The following is a 25,741-nucleotide window of genomic DNA, read 5'->3' as shown; positions in this document are numbered from 1 at the left end:
CAGGGATTTCAAATCATTTTATATAATATTAGACAGTGGAAGTCTGAACTAATGAAATTCATCATGAAACATTGTCAATCACTTTCAAACAAACATTAATTTCACTTACCGACATAGTAGTAGTCGAATCGTATTCAAATTTCTGAGGGGTACTGTTCAAATTTTTATGACTGCCACGCTCTACCTGAACTTTTTCAACCTCAGATTCTTCTAACTGGCTACAACTAGGTTCTCCGAAATAGGTGGATTTTCTTTTGGTAGGTGAGCTTTTGGAACTCAAATTTTGTGATTCTCCTGTAGAGCTCATAAACTTCATTGTACTCTCAGGACTAGCCAATGTTTCATTCAGAAGTGTATTATTTGGATCTAGCTCCGAAGTGCTAGGTTCACCTGTGACCGAGGAAGTTCGAGTCACATAATGCTCCATATTTTCCCACTGGTTGATGTAATCCTTAGGCAAAGGATCGAGAAATATTCTTATCTGGAAAATGAAATAGTCACCATTGCGGAATTAGCTACATAAAAGTGTATTACTTACCTCTCGAACTCTGTCTGATATATTAGTCTGACTTGTGTTCAGAGATCGTAAAGTAGAGTTATAGGCTTCTTCTTCTTCCTCTTGTATTGTAACCAATCTAGAACTGGATACATATAAAAAATTGTAAAGTCAATTTCTTCTTCAATTTTTTTATTAGAAGTATTTGATGAAGATATATTTCTTAATAATATTAATGATTTATTATACATACTACATAAAATAATGTAACAGCCTGTCAAAAACAGTAATGGTCAGGTAGCTTTCTAATTAAAAATTTTATAGAAATATCCAACAGACAATGGCTCTAGTTCAATTAGTAATTTTATAATTAATTTTTTTCAAGAAAGGTTTTGGCTTTCTACTTCTTCATCTGTATACAAAAAAAAATGTGGGAATCTTCCAAAAGAAGGAAGAGAGCAATACATTTGAAATACACTCTTCACAAGGATGTGTAGATCATGCAAAGAAGTAACTTTTAGACACAAACTGAAAGAAAGTCCTCCTGAAACAGCTACTTTCATATAAACATTGAATTATACGAAAGAAAAATTCTTTCTAAACAAATACTTTTACATGAACACTGAATTATACAGAAAATACTTTTCTCTACTCAGTTTGTATTCCAAACATTCGTTTGGAATACAAAAAATTCTTTCAAAACAAATACTTCTATATGAACACTGAATTATACAAAAAAAAGTCCTATTCAGTTTGTACTCCAGACATCCATTATGGAATTGAGAATCAGATATCATTCACAAGAATGCTACACAATATAAGGGAACTCTGTCAATCTCAATGGCACATATTAATGTTTCGAAATAAAACACTTGTCTAATTATATATATGATGGAATTGGCCGATACTTGATGAAAATCCATTCGCCGTTGTATGATGAAACACGTGTTGTATTTTTGTAAAACTCCATTCACAACATTAGGCAATTATGCAAGTGTCTTATTCCGAAACATAGATGTTTGCCATTGCGGATTAGTGTTTCACATACTATACTAAAACCAATAATGATTGAGAGTAGAAGTAAGCCCAGTTGACAGCAAATCGGGGGCGTGCTTATTAATTTTTGAGAGGGTTAAGAATGAAAGAAAAATTCTTAGTACAATTAGTTAAAATATTCATACACATTTTTTATTTATTTCATTAAAACTTTGCAATATCGTAATTCACCTAATCGTTGTAGTCATTAGGTGGGCCTTATGAAAACGGAGTAATAATCGTGGTAATTATAGTAGGTACCAAATAAATTAACAATATTAATAAATATATATATATATATATATATATATATATATATATATATATATATATATAAAAAACTTTTTTTCACTATTGGGTTGCAGCAATTGATAAGTGAACTCTTTATAACTACTCTCAAGCTTTCGAGTAACTTAAACTCATCGTCAGGGGTACTAGAAAATACAAATTACAAATTTTTCATGATAGAATATAATATAAATGTAAATGTACAAATTTTCATCTAATCTTCAACCTCAGATTCGTCACTGTTGCTACCGCTATCATCAAAGTGAATAATTATGATTGGTTCAATATTGTGTTCAATACGGTTGTCTACGTCCCACATTTTTTGCTCCTCTTTTAAAACATGCTGCATGCATTTCTTCCAGTCTTCTGCAGAAACAGTTCGAATAGCTTCTTGTAGGTGATGTTGCACGTCCACTAATTTAAATGTTCTGTTTTCTCGTGCCACATATCCTTTTACTTGCGCCCAGATTAATTCTATTGGGTTTAATTCGCAGTGGTATGGTGGTAACCTTAAAACTGTAATTCCACGACTTAACGCCATTTCATCCACTGCGAATTTTTATATTTGTCTGTGTGTAATTTTGTTAGCTGAAGTAGTTCTGCCTTTGAACTATCTTTGTTATATTGGATGTTCTTATTAATTAACCATTCTTGAATTGCTGCCTTTTTCCATGATTGTTTCGGTAATGGTTCTAAATGTCGACTATGGTATGGGGCATTGTCCATGACGATGACAGACCCAGGTTCCACAAGTTGAATGATGCCTTCAAACCATTTTTCAAACACCTCCGCATTCATCTCTTCATGATAGTCGCCTATTTTCTTAGATTTAAATATTAATTCACCATTTGGTAAAAATCCACTGTCGCTTCCTATATGCAAAACTATCAGACGACTACCTTTTCCAGATGGCTGTTTTAACCCAACTGACAAACCTTCAATAAAGGCTTGTCGTGCACCTGTTATATTACCATCCTGCCATACTTTTTTGACCGTATGTCCTTGGTTAACCCATGTCTCGTCCATGAAGTACAATTTTTTTTGAGCTTCCGAAATTCGTCAATTTTTCTTAGATAGTTTCTTCTCCATGCTATTATTTCTTGACGTTCAATGAGAATGCTTTTCCTGTCAACTTTTCCGTACGTAAATTTCATTTCGTGTACAAGTTTCCTAAAAGTTTCTCTACCCATTTTTGGGACCAATTCATGATCGCTAAGTGCCTCCAGAACTGTTTGTAGTGTGGGCAGCTCATTTCTGAAAAAGAAACTGTGAATAGTTCTGCGTATACTGGTTTTGGCTTCTTCATCAACTGTGATTTTTTTTCGTCCGCTACTAGTTTTTGGCGTTTGTACGTCCCCATGAATTTCTGCTTCTCTTAGTATTTTGTAAATCGATGATTTTGGTACACCGGTATAATCAGAGCACATATCAACTAATTTATCTTTTGTAATTGTGGAACTTAATGAAGTAGAAATGCCCGGTTGGTTATTCGGAGGTACACACGTACAATTACAGCACATATGCACAAAGTCATCTTTTGGTGGCTGATGATCTCTTTCAAGACAGTGAAATACTCGCAGTACAATTTGTTTTTCTCTTACTGACCGAGACTCCGACCGTTTTACCTTTTTCGACGTGGAAGGCCCGACCATGTCTCCCATTATTTGAGTAGTTTGAGGACGGTGTAGAAATATAATTATGTAACGCTTAAACACTTATTAGCACTATTATTTTCACCAATTGTTATCACAACACGTCGATTGCTGACTAACTTAACTGTAAAACGTACAATTCACGCTGTATAATTCACAAACCAATGATACGCTCATGGCTGCCAGTACATTAGTGAGGACTGCAACGATGAGATGGAAGTTACGGTAAAGTGACAAAGACAGAAATATCGTTGCGTACAGCGTTGCCACTAGTTGTAATAAATATCTAACAATATACAGAAAATAATGAATTTTAACTGATCAGTAATCAGGAAATGTATAAGTATTACTCATTACAAGCTCATTACTGATTTTTGTCATAAATAATACCTTTTAATCGTACTAGTATTGTGTATTATCTATAATTTGCCACAACCTACAACTCTACTGCTTACTATATTTTGATTCTGCTATAAACTGGTAACGTAAAATTTAGATATGACAACGCGCTTTACTCTCAATCATTATTGGTTTTACTATATATTGTATAGCATTCCTGAGTCAATTTTATAACGGTTGTTTAGAGTACAAACTGAATAGGAAAAAGTATTTTTTATATAATTCAAAGTTTATATAAAAGTAGTTATTTCGAAAGTTTTATTCTTTTTGTGTAATCCAATGTGAAAATAGTTGTTTTGAGAGGGCTTTTTCTTTCAGTTCGTATATGAAAGTAACTTCTATGCATGATCGACACATTTTTGTAAAGAATCTATTTTGAAATTAATTGCTCTCTTCATTTCTTTCGAAGTTTCTCAAATTTTTTGCATGGAGATGCAGGAGTAGAAAGCCAAAACCTTTTTTCCCTGTATTAGTCGTTTATTTACGAATGTCAAATGTCAATATTTTGATGAATAAATATATGTAATTCTGATTTCAACTACTTACCGATTATCTGGATCATTTATTTCATCTTCACTGTCATCTGGAGTGTGCAAACCATTATCCTCTGTAAATTCAATCAATTATTCATTTTCTACATTTCACTCAAGTTCAATATTTTCATAATACAGCTATGGTGTATATTGAAAATGGAAAAATTAGTATTTTTTTGAAAAATTTTACCTGAGATTACATGGGGAACCAGGTTAATTAATCATAGCAACAAAAGAAAAGATAAATCAAAACTGAAACTAAAAAAATGAGATGATTGAATATACTTTGAGACTAACATCGTTACATCACAAGCAAGCTCAGACGCACGCACACACACAGACAATTTTCCAACACAGAAAAATTTAAAATAGCATTTATTAACTATTTGTTTTGATAATTTACAATATCATATTCGTTTCATTTCTTTTTTGTTGAAAATTAGATCAATTTTAAAACTATTTGCATTAGTTTGAAAATGTTCTTATAGGACAAAACTACAGTAAAGTTAGTTACAAATAAAAGTGATAAAAAAATAAAAAGTTTCATTTGTTATTTTTCACGATGATCTACCATGTAGTAACGGCTACATCAATCAATTTATAGTATTCAAATATTTATACCAATAATATTCAATAGATATAATCAGATAACACCGCGGTATTCCATAAATAAAATTTTTTTTCAGTAGCAGCACAATGGCTGAACAGTATCATCATATTCGAAAGTCAAATTATACATAAAGAAGATTAAAAAAAGACATCAGAATGGCTTACCGTCTTCAACAACATTTTGTAACTGCAACCTCTCCAAATTGATATGCCTTCTTCTGACTTCGGATTCGAAACTTTGTACCTATAAATAGGAATTGAGAAATTCAGAAGGGTGTCATTCTGTACTGAAAAATTTTTGAAAACACTAAGAGAAATAAACTAAACATTTACTCCAAAATATTTGGTGAATAGGACTATCAAACATGTCATCCTAGCATTTGACACTTTTTCAACGGTCGTCAAAAAAAAACTACCCTTTAATTGACATCAAAGTAGCAGTAGTTTCCACAAATATGTTGCAGAATATGTCAAACGTTGCACAATTTTACTGAGAACTATTTTATTTTCTTCAATTTTGATTACAGAACTGTGAAAAACAATTTATTTATTTATTTCTTTATTATCAAATATTTCACTTGTTGAAAGGTACAATGGAAAAAAGATGAAAAAACAATATACAATAGCAAGGAAAACGTCAGATTAAAAAAAGAAAAAAACCATAGGTATTTAGAAATGATTTGCGAAATGAACAAGAAACCCAAAAAACATGGAGAGGGTTAAAATCATCGATAAAATTCCTCCAAGGAGTAGCAATTTTTTTCAATTAAAAAAGTTTTCAATCTTGATTTAAAATATTTATATTAGGGGCTGCCTTTATATTTATGTCTAATTTGTTGAAAATTTTCGGTCCGAGATAAAGATGGCTTTTCTGGTAGAGAGCTGTTCGATGTGATCGAGGTACTAGCAAATTTCCAAAGCGAGTTGGATAATCATGAGTTTGCTTGTTCGATAAAAAACTTGATTTGTTATTATAAACAAAAATACATAATTCATAAACATATATCCCAACAACCGTAAGAAGTTTCAGGTTTTTGAAAGAGCTCCTACATGACTCTCTCCATCCAAGTTTAGCAATTATTCGAACTGCCGACTTTTGTAATATGAAAATCCTTTCCACGGACGATCCCGTCCCCCAATTCAAAATCCCGCATCGCAAATGACAATGAATAGTGGCATAGACTCAACAAGATTTCAGCATTACAGTAGTTAGACAAGAATCTTAACAATTTTTACGTAGTTTTTCACAAAGTGAGTTGATATGTGGTGTCCAGGTGAGTCTGTAATCAACTGTGATGCCTAATAATTTAGTTTCTTTAGAGGATTCTACATGAAAATCGTCATTCTCATATATACTGAAAATATCAGACTCATTTGTAACCATAGTAAATTTCATCAGCACAGTTTTAGTTATATTGAGTTTCAGGTGATTTTTACTTGCCCATGTTATAATTTGCTAGTATACCTTTCCAGTAATATCTGATAGAGCTGCCGAGTCTTTCTCTGCATATGTTGCCACGTGTACTGATGAACGTTGTTGAAATAGTGAAACAAGGCATTCGCAAAAATGATGAAGAAAAGTGATCCGAGTATAGATTCTTGAGGGACACCTTGCTCTATTTTCCGTGGTGCACTCACAGTGACGTCAACAATAACTCGTTGAATTCTGCCTTGCAGATATGATTTAATTAACTTGTGAGCAGTCCCTCTTACGCCATATCGTTACAATTTCTGTAGCAGTAGTTCATGGTTCACGGTGTCGAAAGCTATTGAAAAATCTATAAACAAACCACAAATGTGTAATTTGCAATCAAGAGCATTTATAATGTGTTTACTGAAATCACATAGAGCTGTTTCTGTACTCTTATTCCTTATGAATCCATGTTGGTTCGATGAGAGAATGTTATTCATAGAAAGAAAATGAATTGATTTTTCATATTCAACTCAAATACTTTTGATACACTAGAAAGAAAACTAATGCTCCTATAGTTACCCCTATAGGTACAACATTAGCAATTTTCAGTTTGTCAGGAAACATTCCATATTCTAGTAATAGGTTAATGATGTGATGCAGCGGATATGATCTCATGAGCACATTTTTTTAGGAGCTTGTTTGAAATCTCATCATAACCACTGGCACCCGAGTTTTTTAGTGTTTTTATCAAATCAATTATGTCATATTCACTAATGGGATGCATAAAAAAGGAGTTTTGGCAGATGGGAACATTATTTTCCATAAATTTAATGTCTATCTTATCATGACACTTCATAGGGGAAAAAAGGGTATTGAAATTATTAGCCATCTCGATTTATGATATCTCAACATTACCATCATTCATTTCAATATTATTGTTTCGTTTGTCATTTTTCCTGAGATGGTTAATCATCTGCCACATTGTTTTCGACTTATTATTGGATTTTGCTATTATATGATCAACATAGCGTTTATGATTTTCCTTCAATTCTTCCCTATATATTTGTGCGAGATGCTTGCTCACATTTTTATAGTGATCATCTTCCCTGGCATACTCTGAATAAAGCGAAACCAAGCCTTTGAGTTCCTGGGTGATATTAGAAATTTTTTTTCTCTGTCCACGAAAACGAATTGATGGAAAAATCACTTCAATGTAATAATGAATTATATTATGGAATATATCATACGCAAGACTTGGGCAGGTAATGCCATCAAGATCTTCCCAGGACTCTCTACCTAGTAGATCTTTGAACAATTCTATATTTTCCTCTGAGAACACTACCAAAATTACATGATTTTTCATCTCGTATACTATTTTGTTCAGTGGAGAATCTAATCACTTGAGCAATGTGATCTGAGATGTGCAAGTCTCTCACAAAGACTTTGTAAGCTTTTTCATTTTTAATAATGAAATTATCAAGGCAAGTACTAGTGCTTGCTGTTGTACGTGTTGGAACAGATATCATATGCTTCATATCGAAACATGTCAGCTGGTCTTGAAATAGTTTGAAATTCATACTATCCACCATGAAATTTAAATTGAAATCCCCCGCCTATAATCACATTATTATTATTATAACCAAGCAAATGTATTGCATGTCACTTAGAGTATAGTCTTTTTAAAAAATGCAGCTGACACGAAAGTGACACAAATTTGGTCAAGAACGAGAAAATATTAAAAATTCAACATTTATCATGATTTCATCAATACACACAATATGAATACTTCAGTTTAAAGTTATTAAAAAAACAGAATTTCAGGTTTAAAATGTACTTTACAAATGAATATACTTAGGTTAGGTTAGGTTATGTCGAAAGTGAGTGGGTCTATTCGACCCTCCACCGCAACCCGCGAGGGTTTATTGTGGCTCACACCTATTCACACTGGACCAAATAAACTCAGCTTCTTAACGAAGCCGATTAGTTTGTATAGTGAGTGGTGTTTCAGGTCAGATGGTAAGAGTATGGCTCTGCCGAACTCTAAAAACCTGAGTCAGTCCCCAGCGGGGCTTGCACAAAGTATGTGCTCTGCTGTTTCATCATTTTCCGATTTGCAGTGTGTTGCCATGTTCAATTTAAGACAATAATATTGACACAAAAATTACTGTAATGGGTCTTTTATAACAATTACAAATGAGGATAATTCTCATTCAGCGGATATAAAATTTTTAAAATGGTAAAGTTTCATATAAATTGAAAGAGTATAATAAACTAGTACAATAATGAAGCTAAGGTTTAATGACTGTATTTTCTGTGGTAATTCTAGCATATGCTGAAAAGTGGAGGAAATTGAAAAACATCAAATTACTCTTTTTTTTTGTCAGAAATATAATGTACGTCAAACCTATTATGTAAGCATGTGTAAAAATCACTGCAAATATTTAAAAAACTGTACACTGGCTGAAGGACTTCGGTCGATGGCCCTTTGGTATTCACCAATAAATGACATTTATTATTATTTATTTACTCTTTTTGTGAAAAATTGTGCAATTCTTTTAAAATATTCAATATGGGAATCAAAAAATAACTGTGAAGGGTTTGTATTACATATTGATAACATAACCCTAGAAAATTCACAGAATTGAGGAATAAAAAAAAAGAAAAAGAAAATTCTTTACCCCAAAACAAAAAATTGAAAAGAATTTTCAACAGTGTATCATGACTGTAAAACACTTACAAATTCATCCAGATTATCATTATTCTCGTTGGTTTCTTGGGTACTCAATCTGATATCAATTGGGCTGACAGGCATCCTACTTGTGCTGGGACGAACAACACTCTGAGATAAATTCAAATTATTACTCCGTCTCACTGGCGAAGATGAAAAATCGCCACCGCCACTGATGTTTGGTGAAATTTGTGGAGATATTCTCTGTGGAGTATGAGAATCGCTGTCATTGAACCGTGATAAGGTTATAGTCGGGTTTTGAAGAACATGGCCATTCACAAATTGTGGTTTAACTGTTTGAGTTTTAGGATCTGTAAGTCAGGAAAATTTTCAATTATTTTCATCAACAGAGAAATATATATAAAAAAATAAGAATTATAATCCTAATAATACTTATTAATACAAAGTTCATACAAGGTCTGTTCAAAAAAATAGGGTGAATTTTCATTTTTCTCAAAAAATATTCATTTATTCATCAATATATCTTTTGTCCCCTTCAAAGTAATTCCCCTCAGATATAATACACATCCTTGAGCTCTCTCAGCCGTTCGGATTTTATCTTCTCAATTGTCACAATTTGTCAATTGCCAAAAAATTATTAATAAGCAATGACAAGTGAGCAGGTGCATTATCGTGATGCAAAAGCCACGAATTGTTTTTCCACAACACCAGGCGTTTTCTTCGTATTGCTTCTCACATGCAGCACAAAACTTCAAGATGATAGTTAGATAGATATTCATTTATTTCTACAGAGCATATGTAAATCTTGTATAAAAGTTAAAAGAAATACTTTGTCCAAGAAATACGTCAGTGAACAAAATTACAAAAGACTAATAGGTAACAAAATTTGAATACAACACGTCACATACACATATAAGTATAGAGTTGATAAAATAAAATTTAACATAAACTGTTAAAATATTCATCTATAGTATATATATGTATCGTTTATTTAGCACAAGCTAATGCAGTTACAATATTAGTCTTAATCTAATTTAAAAATTTAAATGTCACAATTAAAATTTAAAATCATGTACATTGAAACATATAAATAAAAACAGCACAATAAATAAAATAAAAAGAAGAAAAAAAAACTGTATTAGCAGGTTCCTATACTAATCACTTTGTAGGTCTAAAAGGTGCACTTTTAATTTTCTTTTAAGTATAAGGCTCTATATTGCATAAAAATTCTTTCATAGACTTCAGAAAACCGCTGACCATCCCAATGTCTCCTATAGCCTGTGGGAGAGAATTAAAAAATTTAATCGCACTGTAGACAGTACTTCTTTCATATAGAGATTTTTTATGTATCGAATATAAAAAATCATTCCTAAATCTTGTTCCATACTTATGTGTTTTATGATGATTTTCAAAGTAGCTTGGTTGATATATCGCTGATACTGTTAATAATATGTTCATTTTAAAGATTCCTCTACATGAGTCTTTGACCTTCATACCAAAAAGTATTCTGATTACCCTTTTTTGACACAGAAATATTCTGTTCAGCTCATGACTGGGGCCCCAAAACTTATTGCAAAGTAAAAATTATCATAGTAGACAGTCATCAGAACATCACTGTCAACATTTTTTTTGAAAATTCTCATAGCATATGTAGTTGAAGAAAGTTTTCTACAGAGATTGTCTATTTGATTTACCCATATATATACATATACCCAAAAACTTCACAGAGGTGTTGCAGGTCACTCTGAAATCATTGAAAGTAATGCTCTTCGGTATCTCCATGCTGTTATCAATTTTAAACATGACGCAATCTGTTTTTTCATGATTTAAAATCAATTTATTTTCCAGAAAAAAGTTCTTGTCCTTTCTATTACAATACTACCTACCATGTAGTTAGGTTAGTATCATCAGCATAATTAACTATGTGAGCGGAATTTGAATTTACCATGTTTATGTCATTTGTAAATATAATGAAGAGTATTGGGTCCAATATACTACCCTGTAGAACTCCCTTAGACGTCTCCAAAGTCTCTGATCGTGCTGCTGTATCTTTCAAGTTCAGTTCTACGATTTGCTTTCTGTTTTTTAGATACGACTTGAACCAGTCATAGGAGTTCCCTCAAATTCCATAATTGTAAAGTTTGCCTAGTAGAAGATCATGATCTATGCAATCAAAGGCTTTGGATAAGTTCATGAAAATCCCACACAAGAGCTGTCTCGATGGATTTCTTTTTCAAATAGGCGTGTTGGTGACTAGAAAACATATTAAAGTTTGAGAAGAAAGATGTTAGTCTTGTGGCCGTTGCGTTTTCGAATAGTTTTGATATACATGTCGGAAGACTAATTGGTCTGAAATTATTAATGTCCGACCAACTTCCTTTCTTATGTAGTGGTTTTACAATAGCTGTCTTCAAATCATCAGAAAAAATCCCTTGCTCGAATGACATATTTATCAGATGAGTTAAAACACAAACTATTTCATATATACAACTTTCAATACTTCTTATTGAACGTACAACCATGTGGCAAGAACTCCTGCTGCACTACAATACTGTAATCGAAGAAAATAGTGAGCAAAACCTTGACATTAATTCAAAATTGACATGTGTTTTTTGGTCTTGGCCCTCATGGGATCTTCCATTGGAATGACTGGACTTTGATTTCGATGTCATAACCATATACCCATGATTCGCCACTAGTTATGACCCTTTTAAGCCGTTGACGTCATTCAACAATTTCTGAGTGATGCTCATGTGACGGTTTTTTTTATCAAAATTCAACAATTTTGGAACGAACTTCGCTACCACACGCTTTATGTCCTAAATTGGCATGGCATGAACCAACCGATATGCGGACCTCCTCAGCAACTTCTCTACTCTAATAGTGATTCGACGATTCTCCATAACAATTTTTTCACTTTCTCAACATTTTCATCGGTTGTTGATGTGTTGGGGCGTCCAGGGCGAGCGTCGTCATTCACACCTTCTCGACCTTCTGTGAAAAGCTTGTACCACTTGCAAACATTTTTCTGGCTTAGAGTGGAATCACCGTATGCCACTGTCAACATTTCAAGTATTTTCGAGCACCTTATTCTATTTGTTACCCAAAATTTTATGTAAATTCTTTGATCCAGTTTTTAGATAGCAGAAACTTGCCGAACACGAAAGCCAATTCTAACTTTTATACCTCTCACCAACAAACTAACTATGTTAAATAGCTGAAACTGTGATAAGATAAGAACTGTGATAAGAGTGCATACAAAATTTTTAAAAACTCTAATCGAATGTATATAGCCCACGAAATGTTTACATTCACCTTATTTTTTCAACAGACCTTATATAACTACTAGCATTCAAGTTACCACATTATAATTTTGATTACTTTTCAGTTGGAAAGTTCTATCATAAGCAATAAATATCAATCTATCATGAGCAGTAATTATCAATCTATCCTTTTATTTATATCCATGAGTTGGTTTAAAATCTGAAGTTTGCTTTGGGGGTAATTTAAATCTGTTTTTAATTACAATTACTAGCAATTAGAAATAAAGTTACATTGAATCAGTTCAACATCTGATCCTGTTGACTGTTCCCATTATAAATAATAGTCAAGTAGTGCTCAACATTTATTTCACCGTTCCATCATACCTCACCTATAACCTATAATTTATTTTTTGATGAAGAGCAACGTGCATTGTGACCTGATGTCCCAGAAGGAAAAATTTGAAAAACAAACTTCAAAATTTGTTTAAGAACTATACCGATCAATCAATCAATCAAAATATACTTTATTGTCGAAAAAACTCTTGTTTTGTTGACAAAGTAGAATATACACTTATAGAAATAAAATTTAGGCAAAATACACACAATTATGTAAAATATAAATAAAATAAAATAAAAATAAAATTGTTATATAAACAAGCAGTATATGAACATATACATTTATCAATTATACATTTTATTCAATAGAATAAGTGTCAATGAATAAATAAAATATCAATCATAAAAAAATGTTATTTGAACATTTTGTCAATTTTACGACTTATAATTTAACAGTCTAATCGAGTATGCTATACAGTACCCGCAATAAATTACAGATGACAGTTCACAATTTCACTGGAAGTTGTCATTGTAAAATTCTTGCAAACTATAATAGGGTCTGCTCGCGAGAAGTTTTTTTGTGTATTTTCTAAAGCTGTCAATACTATCGTGGCTATTTCTAAAATGAGACGGTAAGTGATTATACATTTTAACACCGTTATAGAAAATGGAGTCCTTTACTAGGGATGAAGAAGGCAATGGTAATTTAAAATTATTTTTAGATTTAAGGCGACTGCTATGACACGAAGAAATATATTCAAATTTTGACCTATGTTTGTGTATAAGACACGCAGTTTCCATTACAAAGAGAGCCACATTGGTCAATATATTTTTTTCTACAAATAACTGCCTACATGAATTGCGCAGTCCTAGTTTAAACACATATCTAATGGCTATCTTTTGCAGTTTAAGTACTGAATCTAGCAGACTAGAGTTACATACCCCCCAGAAAGGAATGGCATATCTCAGTTGAGATTCAATTAATGCATAATATGCGTTCATAGTCGTGGCAGTACCAAGTTCCCTTGAAATAATTCTCATTGCATAGCACCCTGAGGAGATTTTATTCTTCAATTGGTTGACATGTGCTTCAAACTGTGTTCATATACGAACAGAACAAAATATCTAACTAACTTAAGTTTGTCTAGAACAACTTAATTTTTTTGTTGTTTTTTTAAGAATGGTATTGATTAAGAGGTGGTGATTTTTGCTCTCCCTATGAATAGTCATGTATGGGATCGATATCAAACTCAAACTCCGTCGCATCTCCTAGGTTCGACATCAAACACTAAATCAGAAATCGCTTTCCGTCCCTCTCTGTAGCTTTCACAGCAAGCAGACAACTAGATGATACAAGAGGAGCCTATTGTTGAACTGAGACAATGTTTGTAGGTTGTGCACATTCTACATGAAATTATATTTTAATAATGGTATTGAATTTTGAAATGGGAAAGTGTATATATAATAGGGTCAAGAATATGTCCCCAGGATTTTATCCATCTGGATCACTGAAAACACAAAGGCAAGAAAAATTAACTATCAGCTTCAGGTCATGGCATAATTGTAAATCATGTTCTGCATGAATTCAGAAATAACAGAAATAATGATTTTTTTATTCTAAAACTTTGTATAAATACCTTTATTGAGGTTGCTGGCAGTAGCTCCAAGTGCACAGAGCCGCACTACTGTTCCCAATGAATTCACAAGCTCAATGTGTTTGGAAAAGCATCCTTTCATGGTAGCATCAATTGTTGAAAATATACTTTTCAAATTCTGAAATTCATAATGTTCTTTGAAAAACGATTGAACAAAATTCAAAAATTCTTATATCATATAATATATGTTTAGAAACAACAACACCTTCATCGATTAGAGAAAAATGTGTCATTCAAAATCAAAATTGAAAAACTGATATGAAATTTATCATGAACACTATTGATTTTTTTTATTCAATATTTTTAAACATTACTTAGCTTATAGAACACTACATTATCAAGAAATAACATGAGCTGTATTTCGTTTTTTGAATAATTGAAGATTCCTAAAAAAATTGCAATAACTAATCCAAGATATTAAAAATTTGCCTATAAATTCATTATTTGTCATGAACTAATCGAGTATGCTATACAGTACCCGCAATAAATTACAGATGACAGTTCACAAACATTAATTATACATAAAATAATGAGTACATTTTAATGACAGAATGTAACTATGTCAAAGCTATTACATGGAACAAAACCAGAGACCCCAACTCCATTGCCTGATCATCTCTGATAACACGGCCATCAATCCCCGGAAAAATAGCTATGACACAATGTACTACAAGAAGTTTTTAGCAATATTTACCAACAAAAAAGTCCATAATGTTGTTGGTCTAACCATTATAGTTAAGTTACAATAATCGCCTTTTGTTCAAATTAGTCAATCAAAACATGGGTAGAATCAAAACAAGATATTAATGCTAATCCAACTAAACAGTTTCATATTCAAGATTATTATGTGTATGTATTTTCCTCCTTAAATTATTTGAATCGGACCTTTATTTAGAAGTTGAAAAAAAAATTATTGTCTAACAGGAATAATCCCAATTACAAAACAAATATAATTAAGTTTACAGCTATGACTAAGTACGAGTACAATGGAATATAACAAATAGCATATAAAATCAGCAGAGTAATAGAGTAGTATAGATATTATACAAACAGTCTGCTCGCGAGAAGTTTTATACAAACAATAAAAAAAAAACATATACTGTAGAATTCTAATAGAATTGGCAGTGTGCAGAAAGTTGAAACACAGGATTTCACTTATGGGTTGAAATTAGATTCTAGTTCGAGTTGCATATAAAATAGCTTGTTACGAATTATATACTTGAAGCATCCAAATGGAACATCAAAAATATCACATTCTGAATAGAAACTATTATAAATTTTACAGATGTTATAAACTGGAGATTTTATTAGCACATTGATCATAGGCAAAGGCAAATAGAAAAAAAATTCGTTTCTACTACTTCATTTCGGTGCGTAAAAACCAAATTGAGATAACAAATCAGGGCAGTCAATAGGATTATGAATCAATTTATATATGAAGATACAGGAATAATATGCTCTTCTGTTTTCTAAGGATAAGAGGGAAAATCTATTTAGCGACACTCTATTATCAATTCCTTGGGATGGGTAAGCTCCACCCAGTTTGTAAGCCATGTATTTCATAAAGATTCTTTGACAAGATTCGAGTTGCTGTATATGCACATTGTATATAGGTCACCAGATTAGGGAGCCATGTTCCAGACGAGATCGGACATATGCATTAAAAAGTGTTTAAAAATTCTTGGTTTTGAAAGTCTCTACACGTCCTGAAGATAAGGCCAAGCATTTTTTTTCAGAAGATGTGATTTGATTAATTTGTGACGTGAAGCTAAGTTTCTTATCGAATATAATGCCCAGATCTTTAGTTTCTGTGCTTTGTTCTAAAGTGACATCATTTATTACATAGTCAAACTGTATTTTGTTGTGCTTGAGGGTGTATTTCATAAATTTACATTTTTGAATATTCAGTGGAAGCTTGTTTAGTATGCACCATTCATGTATCGTATTAACTTCCTTCTGCAGAATAAGACAGCCCTCGGTTGATTCAATGGGTCTGAAAATCTCTTCAAGTCATCAGCAAAGAGTAATATGTTACTAGATATATTTGAAACAATATCATTTATAAACAAAGAAAATAGAAGAGGAGCTAGATTACTTCCTTGAGGAGCACCACTAGTTGAAGTGAATTCTTTTGATTTGTGTCCTTTGTATTCTACAAATAGCGTACGATTTTGAAGATAAGACTGTAGTAAATTCAACAGTTGACTATCGAAACCAACAGAAAAAAGTTTATTCAGTGGAATTCGATGGTTTAATTTATCAAATGCCTTTGAAAAGTCTGTATAGATTGTATCCACCTGTAGCTGTTTATCTAACGCAGTGCTGACCGTTTGTGTAAAACACATGAGATTCGTTATTGTTGAACATTTATTGATGAAACCATGCTGTTATAAAGTTATACTATTTCTCACTTTCGGAAAAATATTGTTATACAGACACATCTCAAAGACCTTTGCAAAGTTGGACTGAATTGTTATGGGTCGATAGTTCAGAATGTTATTTGGAGCCCCTGATTTCAGTATTGGACATATTTTAGATACTTTCCATCTATCGGGAAAACACACAGTCTTTAAGGCCATGTTAAAAATTAATTGAAGTGGCTTTGCAAACATTTATGCACAGTCTTTTACTAGAAAGCTCGGAATTTTGTCATCTCCCGCTGTTAATTTTGGTTTCAATTTTCTGAGAGTTTGCAAAATCTCTTCTTCGGAAAATGCATTTATTGTTATTGTGGGAAAATTTGTTGTTTTTCTTGAGGGGTTATTATTATTACTACTATCAGAAGGAACATACACACTTTCAAAGAATTCAGCAAATGTATTCACTATTGAAGTAGGGGTTTTCAGTTCTCTATCATTTAAGAATAAAACATTCGAAATTCTTGAAGTGCCTTGTTTACTATGCATATAGGTCCAAAATGAGGAGGGATCAGTTCTGAGCAAATTTTCAGCTTTCTGTTTGTACTTCTTGTAGGCTTGTGATATCTGGGTTTTTATTGACCTATGAAGATTACTAAATTGATCACGTAAAGTTTCTGAATAGTTTGATTTTAATCTTTTAAATAATTTATCTTTAAGTTTGATCTCGTTTATGATATCCCTGTTGAACCAGGGTGGATATTTACTGGTAAAATTCGGTCTAAGAGGAACACATTGGTCCATTATTGAATAGATTACTTCGGTACAGTTTTCAATAACAGACCAATCTGTATTCATAAACAAAGAATAGAGTAGAGGGAAATTCGCTTTACGAAAATTAAAAAAAAAAACTCTTTGTCATCATACGGAATTCTACTTTCCTGTTTCTTAAATACTAGAGAAATATTCAAAGCCGGATGGATGATAGTCATCTTCAGGGATGAATGGTAGGTCATCATGAATGACATTTCAGCTATGATTGTTAGATAGTACGAGATCTAGGAGTCGATATGATTTATTGAGCACATTGTTGTGTTGTTTCAGGTCATATAAACTGAATAATTGTTGAAGATTTTGCATTTTAAGATTTTTTCCTCCGATACCTTATTTATAAAAAATGGTTGGTTGAAATCACCAAGTATTAGTAGATTTTGATCATATAGCAATTCAAGTGATTCTAGTGTTTCGAATGAATTTTGCACATGTACGTTATTAGCAGTTGGTGGTATGTATATAACAAATACTAATAGAATATAATGATAATATGATATTTTACAACCGACAATATCAATACTAATGAACTGTTGTCTGTGATCCGATATGTCTATTTCCGTAACACCACAGTCGTTTCTAACCGCCAGTAAAACACCACCGCCTCTTGACACCGAGTTCGCATTGAGTTTTCTATCTAATCTAAAAACTTGATATTGCTCACCAAATAGTTCGGAGTTATTTATGTTGGATTGTATCCAGGTTTCTGAGATTCCTATGAGATGGTGCTCAGCAGCTGATACAGCTTCATAAAATATTTGGGTTTTGGTATTTAAGCCTCGGGTATTCTGATAATAGCAATGAAGAAGTGAGTGTTGCTCCTGGTTAGACACAGTTAACGGTTTTTTGTTATTTTTGGTTCCCCATTCACGTATTTGATGCTTATGTTTAGCTCGTCCTTAGCCAATCAGTTAGTTAACTCTTGTTTTGTCCGATGTGATAATAAGGTTACTGAACTTAGCTATTCCCTTAACGATTTTGGCTTTACGAAAAATTGATATTGCATCTTCAGGCGATTGCAAAATTAATTTAAGAGGCATTGGTGTATTTGCGTTCACGTTCAGGTGTCCTACCCTAAATACTTTCATATTAATTTCCTTGTTGGTCTATATCACGATCAGCAGCGTTTAATATTTCTGAGGCAGTAGTTCTATCTATCAACTGAATTATCAGATTCAGGCAAACCAAATATCATTACATTCTTTTTCCGAATTTCGCGTTACGTCATTTCTGCAATTATCTCGTTGAAGTTGATAGCTGTCTCATGCGAGGGTAGACTTGGGGGTTCGGGCTTGTGATGCATCAACGTTTCAATTTCAGATTTCAGTGCTTCAATTAATTGAACAATAGAGTGAATTTAAAGTAATCCGCTACAGCAGTCCTTGCATAAAAAATTAAGTGTACGATTTTTGAGTGACATACATTTCATTTCTGATGCTGTTAGTTCGGAGCAGGCAAACTGACTATGTATTGGTCTCTTGCACGAGTCACATTCCAAATAATCCTCGTCACCATTAACCAATTTGCATTTCCAACAATTCGTGGTGACTTTTCAAAGCCGGTCCTGCCTCGAAAATATAAATAAAGTACACTAGTGGCTAGCCTCGATTCACCGGTTTTTTTCTGGGAGCGCCGAGAAAAACAGATTTCACTGATGCCGTCCGTTTAGGTGATCAATGTTGATGCTTTATACATACATCTAAGTGTAATTATTAGGAAGAGTATTTGAGATGCAACGAACTTTTTAACTTAAACTTGTTCACTGTACTTGGATTCAGAAAATGATAACAAACTCTACTTATAAAGCTGATTTGTTACCAGGGTAAAAACGATTATATTAAGGAGCTCACTTTCAGTGTCACTCTAAATTGTACCGGTGTGAAGCCGGTGTGGACTGCTAGTTTTCAATATTAAGAGTAGATCTATATGGAACTATTGTGAAATCAGTCACATCTACCGACAAGGGGAGAATAAATGAAAACTACCTGATGTGATTAAAGTAATAACTTGGTAGATGAGCTTGTAGTAACATTGTAAAAGAATGTGAACTGACAGGGCTAGTTTCATTCCAGCCATTTGAATAAACCACATCACAAAAGAATTGAATTTGGAGCACAAATATATTATCTATGTTGGCTACTCAGTGTATTTGTCATTAGTGTCAGCTGTCATATGTAGATGATGTTTTTACTGTCTAGTGTTGCCAGAATAATATCATTATTTCAGTAAAAATACGGTAATTTCACTCCCTTTACGGTAATGCAGTTACCTTATGCGTCGAAAAGATAATAAATAGATTTTGAAAATTGATATACAAAAAATCCAAACCCAATTTCAGATAATTGAAAGTAAAACTCATATTTGGACAAGTTGTGTTTCTATCAGAATTGGAGATATCTTACAGTACAGTTCTTTCAATAATCAATATTAGGCCACTGATTGTACTCATAAACATAACCACTTCACAAATGCTGCTAGTTTTCTGTAAACCGCTGATGATACCAAACTCTTATTGGGAACATGAATTAATTTCATAAATCACGTCAGATTTTCAATTAGGGTCGTCTCGATCACCTTATAGAAAAAAAAAGAGGAAATCAGAAAGCGTGAAGCGGACAGTTCAGAATGAATTATTCATCCTTTATAGTCACAACATTATTTTAAAAATTTAACATTAACATTCAATGACAAGTAAACAGATTGATCAACTCAGAAAAAAATACATGTGCTCCAAATGAAATTTTTGTCTGATATTGTCTATCGAACCAATATCACTAATTTCAACTGAAAAAAAAATAATCAAAATATAAATCGAACGTTTTTTCTGCTGTTTTTTGGGTATTCAATACATCAATACATTTTATTCTTTGTCAAAAAATATTGCTTTCAACAAGTTAATTTTTTGGATTTTGAGAATGAAAAGCAACCACTGTCCGAAATGATACCATTATCAAAAAGATAGATATTAAAATATTATTTTTTCAATCATGTATTTTATTTGTAGGACAAATTTGTGAACACGACAAGATACTGACTAATTGAGCTCTGCATTGGTTTATATTACACAGTACTTTTTAGTAGTGGAATTTTCAATTTACCTTTTATTACACATTAGCATATTTTTGTTTATTCTTCAGATTGTGGAAGAATCAATTCCCAAAAAAACATCAAGAAACAGTAAATCCCTCAAAAAAATAAAAGATATCAGATGGTTTCAAATGCAAGTTTTCTACACAAAATGTCATTTGTTATTTTACAATAATTGTATATGTATTTTAAATGACAAATTTCATTATTTACATATTTGTTTACCTCACTAAAGCATTCAATACAGTGAGTCAACACACTATTATTGGAAAAAATCGGAGAAATAAGTATTAGGAATAACCTATGAAAAAGAAAAATTCATTCCAAAATTCAAAATCTTGAAGAAAATTTTCTAAACAGTCATCTACTTGAAATATTATACTATTCACCTGTGTTGTCACAAGTAAAGTTTGGAATTTAGATACCTTTCAAATACTATTCATTGCCAAAAAACCTCATTTGTCAAAATAAATTAGAAGTTTATCTTCATAATTTTTTTCTTGGACCATAAGATATGTTTATTCAAGCACATGTAACATTCAATTTTTTTCACACTTAATTAAAATTGAGTTTTTATATCAATATTAAATTAGTTTTCTTCATAAGAGTAGTTTCTGTATAATTCAATATCTCTTTAAGGAGAGCCAGTTGTTTTTTTCTTTTGAATGGAAAGAAACATCTTTGTTTATTAAAAGATATTTAGATTCTTTATTTATTGCTTTTTTTCTTCGGCAGTTTGGAATTTTCGAGTTTTCAATGGAGAAGTAGAAAGCCAAAAAGGTGTTTTTTTATATTCTCATACACAATTTTACTGATACAGTAACTTACAACATATTTGGAGTTCAACGTGAAAAAGTCCTTTTGTAGTGTTGTCATCTGGGATAGATGAAATGCCTTTTCCTGTTGAAGTTTTGCAACAGCCTGGGTTAGTTGTTTATTTTTCCCTCGTAATGCTTTTATATCTGAAAAATATAAAGTTGCTATACTGAATGAAGTAAGTATATACTCACTAATATATGTATTTTTTTAATAAAACAACTTTTTAATTGAGAAATTTGTTGATTTGGTTCCAGATAAATATTCGTTTATTGTTCACAATAAAATATAATTACATATATAAGAAATATATTGAAGAAGAAAGTAATACAAATCATGACATTATGAAACAACAACAAAAATTAATTGGCGCCTCGGGGCGACTTCATTGATCTCATTGGTGGATTTGCTTTTTCAGCTGCAGGAAAACCCAGAAAAACCTGCAGCACCGCATCATCTGAAGATCTTATCTGCCAATGTCCTCTCTTTCGTAAAACAAAATGTAGGGTGTCTCCAGAAGCTCCAATAAATTAAAAACATCGCCAGAAAACTCAGTGACACAACCATTGTCAAACCTAAACCAGTCCGTTTCGTCTTCGACCAATGCATAATAATGACTAGATTCAACACCAAAACCACAGTGAACAATGACTGAATGAAGATTATAATAGTGGTCTGCTATATTGAAGTGATCATCTATTTCAAACCTTGATAAGAGTTTGGTGCTTCTGTCAGAGGTTGAGTCATGTTGAGTCATCAGTTATTATAAGATTGACTGGTGCCTCAGCTATACTTGTTTTCTTATAAGAGTCAGTTAGTGTGCTGCATGTTTGGCAATACAGTGTTGATCATCATCTTAACAGATGATTGTAGTGATATAATCATATCGATTGAAATCAAAATTTCTTTCGTCAAGTTCCCCACCAATCTATAATGAGCCATGTTGTTGAAGAAGAATATTTAGTATTACTTTTGTGTTCCGTTGATTTAATTTCATTTGATTTCATTCCTTTGTATGTTGAATTTTGATAAAAAGTCAGTTGATTGTCAAATAAAAACTATAACTTGAGCAGTTGTCAGTCACTACAAAAACACAATTTTATATAGAATATTGGATCTATATATATATATATATATATATATATATATATATATATATATATATATATATATATATATATATATATATATATATATATATATATATATATATATATATATATATAATAAAAATACAACATCTGTGAGTATTTGGACTCACAATACGTCTGTAAACATTTGGGTTTACAAGCCAAATATGTCTACTCACTGAACTAATTGACATAAAACTGATCTTTATACAATACAAAAATAATCTGCTATAGGATGGTATGCAGTACTGCCACCGCCCTCCACAACATATATTTTCTAAGGGTCACTATTATAATTAGATTGAAAATACTTGCAAATAATTAGAGACTTGTGTCTGGTTTAGAAACCAAACTATTGATTTTCATTTATTATCCATGAAAACTTTCAATATTTTTCATAACTTTAATTTTAGATTACAAAAATTGCACCATATATCTGAGAGACTTGATTGTTGTCCCTATTATTAATTTTTGTCAAAAAAATTATGCCAGCACATACATTTAAAAACGCCATATCATTTTGATAGGCATTACATTTTAAATATGTAATGATAGATCAGTTCCACAGATTCAAACATGTTCTCAGTCTCCTCTACTGAAAAGGAGACTACCAAATACTGTCAAAGCTTGGTGGAAGAATGATACTCGAGTTAAAGACATGAAAATAAACGTTTTCCTAAACATGACAAATACAAATTTCTTAAAGTACATATTTGTTTATAATTTTTACTTACCTAATTCCAGATTAACATTCATTTCAGGTGAACTGGTAGGTGACAGGGATCGTTTGTTAATTGATTTTTTCTTTTTCGACATTTTGTTTTTAAAAAAACAAGAATCTGTTTAAATATTAACCTTCTTCAATGAAATTTTAGTGGAACTTATTTCAGAAATATCACTTTTAATAATCACAATATTTCTAAATTATTTTTGAAAATATCAAACATTCAAGAACTCAACAGATAAACGACATTCAACTAATCACAGAATGAAAAATGACATATGACAAACATGGCAGTGTTCCCAACTATCAAATATTTATCTCCCTAAAACCCCAATCGAAAACCCCTAAAATCCCTACAATTACTAGAAATTTCCCCTGAATTTTTTTTATTATTCATAAAATGTATAACTGAATATTTCAACATAAATAATACATCGAAAATAATAATATAATTGAAATAATAATTTCAAAACAATTTATAAATAATATCATTTAGCAACATTTTATAATATTCTTTATTCATAAATTATCTAAAACTTTAAGTAACGAATCATTTCCTTCAGATTATGACGTTTTTGTGGACGGTGAAATGTTGTGTAGAATCCACTATTCCGTTGCAGCGTAAATCGAACCATAAAAATTGAAGTTATAAAAATCTCTAAAAATATAACACTCCTAAAAAAATCTTACCCCACTTTTTTCTCTCTTCTTATCGTTTCACTCAAAACTTTCAGGAAGATCAAACTGATCTTGAAGATGATCACTTGGTGATCGAAACACGTGTCAAGGTGTTGAAATAACGGTTTGGTATTGGGATAAAACTCCAATAATAGTTAAAATTGCTGTCAAAACCTTGTTAGTAACCTCACCTTCCCGCTTTCCCCAGGTACTCTCTCATCAACCACCTATATAGTAACCCTCTGGGCGTAAAAAAATTGCTGCTAACTTGGTTGACGTTCAGTTCATCAATTTCCATGTTCCAAATGTCATCATTTTTTATGAATATGACAACAGCGGTTAGTTTTGGAATGTATAACCAACATTTTAGTTAGTTTGATTGGTGTCAGTACAAATTCTAAAATCAACAGTTTTCAGATTGATGGAGGTTTTGAAATTATTATGACGGGAACAAACTGACCGTGATTCTATCATATTTTCTAATGACGGAAATAGATCAACAGTGAATCTGCTCTCAAGTGAAATGAACGACAAACTGAAAAGTTCACCTCGAAAACTAATTGCGAAATATGAACCTTTGTCGTATATATATATTTTGGCTGTAAATGAAATGTATGATTTCAAAAATGAAATTTCAATATCAACCTTCATTTAAAGAACTGCTGACGTTTCAGATAAAAGCCGCCTTCAGTTCACAAAACCTGAAAATATTCAAAAAGTAAAATTTAGAACTTTTGGTGTAAAATAAATCTAGATAAACCATTTTTCCACACCAGAACAAAATTATTATCTCTCGTTGCACATTTCGCTATATAACCAAGTTAGCAACATCAGGAGACTAAGACTTAGTTCTATTGATTTATAGATTTTGGGAAACAAAGGTTATGGCTTTCTATTTCTCCATCTTCATACAAAAATGTGGAAAACTTCCAAAGGAAGGAAAAAAGCATTCGATTTCTAAATAAACTCTTCACGAAGATATGTAAATCATGCATTATAGTTACTTTCAGATACAAACAAAAACCAATCTCTTCTAAAAATATTTCTCTCTCAATTTAGGAATGAATTTTTTCAAAATATGTACCTGCCAATTAAACTGCAACTTGTTTCATAAATTGATCATTTATGAAACTTGCTTCTCTTGTATAAAAAGTTTCTCATTCATTATTGTTTTTTATAATATATAGACTATATTCATTTATTAATTATATCAATATAATCATTTTCAAGCCCTCTTTGTTCCATTATTTGGAGTTTATTGATTATTGTTGAATTGAGGGGAAGTTTCAAAATTTTCTCTGAACTAACAATATGCACTGAATTTTCTTCCAATCAATCATAGTTAAATCTTTCAATATTCAAAATTCAAACTGAAGAAAGTCCAAATTGGGCGTTTTTCTTCTTCTTCAGTCAATTTCCAATATGAATTTGAACATATTGATTTCATGTTTATATCCATTGCTTCTACTAGGCACATTTGACCAGCTCGATTAGTCTCAAGTTATAGTTTAAAAAACTGCATTTCAGATGAAACTTAGATTAAAGAATGTCTGATAATAAAGAAAAGAGAATTGAAACTTTTTATGTTTTTTACCAATTTCCCCAGGTACCAGTGGTACCAGGTAAAAGTTACACCAGGGTATTCCTATGCATCTTGATTATGGCCTTTACCTGCAAGTGATCGCAACATGAACTTAAGAATATAAGTTTTAAGAAATCGCTCGCATGAATATTTCGCAGAACTAAGTA

At 31.7% G+C, this 25,741-nt stretch overlaps 1 protein-coding gene across 3 annotated transcripts in view; it reads right to left on the bottom strand.

Annotated features, from left to right (window-relative positions):
* Window positions 1–23,585, bottom strand: part of LOC111508758 (uncharacterized) — a 54,767-nt gene extending 31,182 nt beyond the window's left edge. For 2 of the 3 annotated variants that reach the window (XM_074183377.1, XM_074183379.1), the window contains exons 1-8: window positions 23,325–23,585; window positions 21,473–21,606; window positions 14,352–14,487; window positions 9,164–9,465; window positions 5,178–5,256; window positions 4,417–4,477; window positions 539–641; window positions 110–481 (exon numbers count right to left, since the gene is read on the bottom strand). In XM_074183377.1, the coding sequence (XP_074039478.1) occupies window positions 110–481; window positions 539–641; window positions 4,417–4,477; window positions 5,178–5,256; window positions 9,164–9,465; window positions 14,352–14,487; window positions 21,473–21,606; window positions 23,325–23,406 (1,269 nt within the window). In that variant the 5' untranslated portion in view covers window positions 23,407–23,585. The remainder of the gene's footprint in view (window positions 1–109; window positions 482–538; window positions 642–4,416; window positions 4,478–5,177; window positions 5,257–9,163; window positions 9,466–14,351; window positions 14,488–21,472; window positions 21,607–23,324) is intronic. The other variant, XM_074183382.1, reaches the window with a different exon arrangement.
* Between the last annotated feature and the right edge of the window lie 2,156 nt (window positions 23,586–25,741).

The sequence above is a fragment of the Leptinotarsa decemlineata genome, unplaced genomic scaffold (genome assembly GCF_025532065.1).
Source record: "Leptinotarsa decemlineata unplaced genomic scaffold, Ldec_3_MD MMD2_P_RNA_scaffold_2, whole genome shotgun sequence".
NCBI lineage: Eukaryota > Metazoa > Arthropoda > Insecta > Coleoptera > Chrysomelidae > Leptinotarsa > Leptinotarsa decemlineata.
Note: the sequence above shows the minus strand (reverse complement) of the source record. Positions and strands in the feature narration are given on the sequence as shown.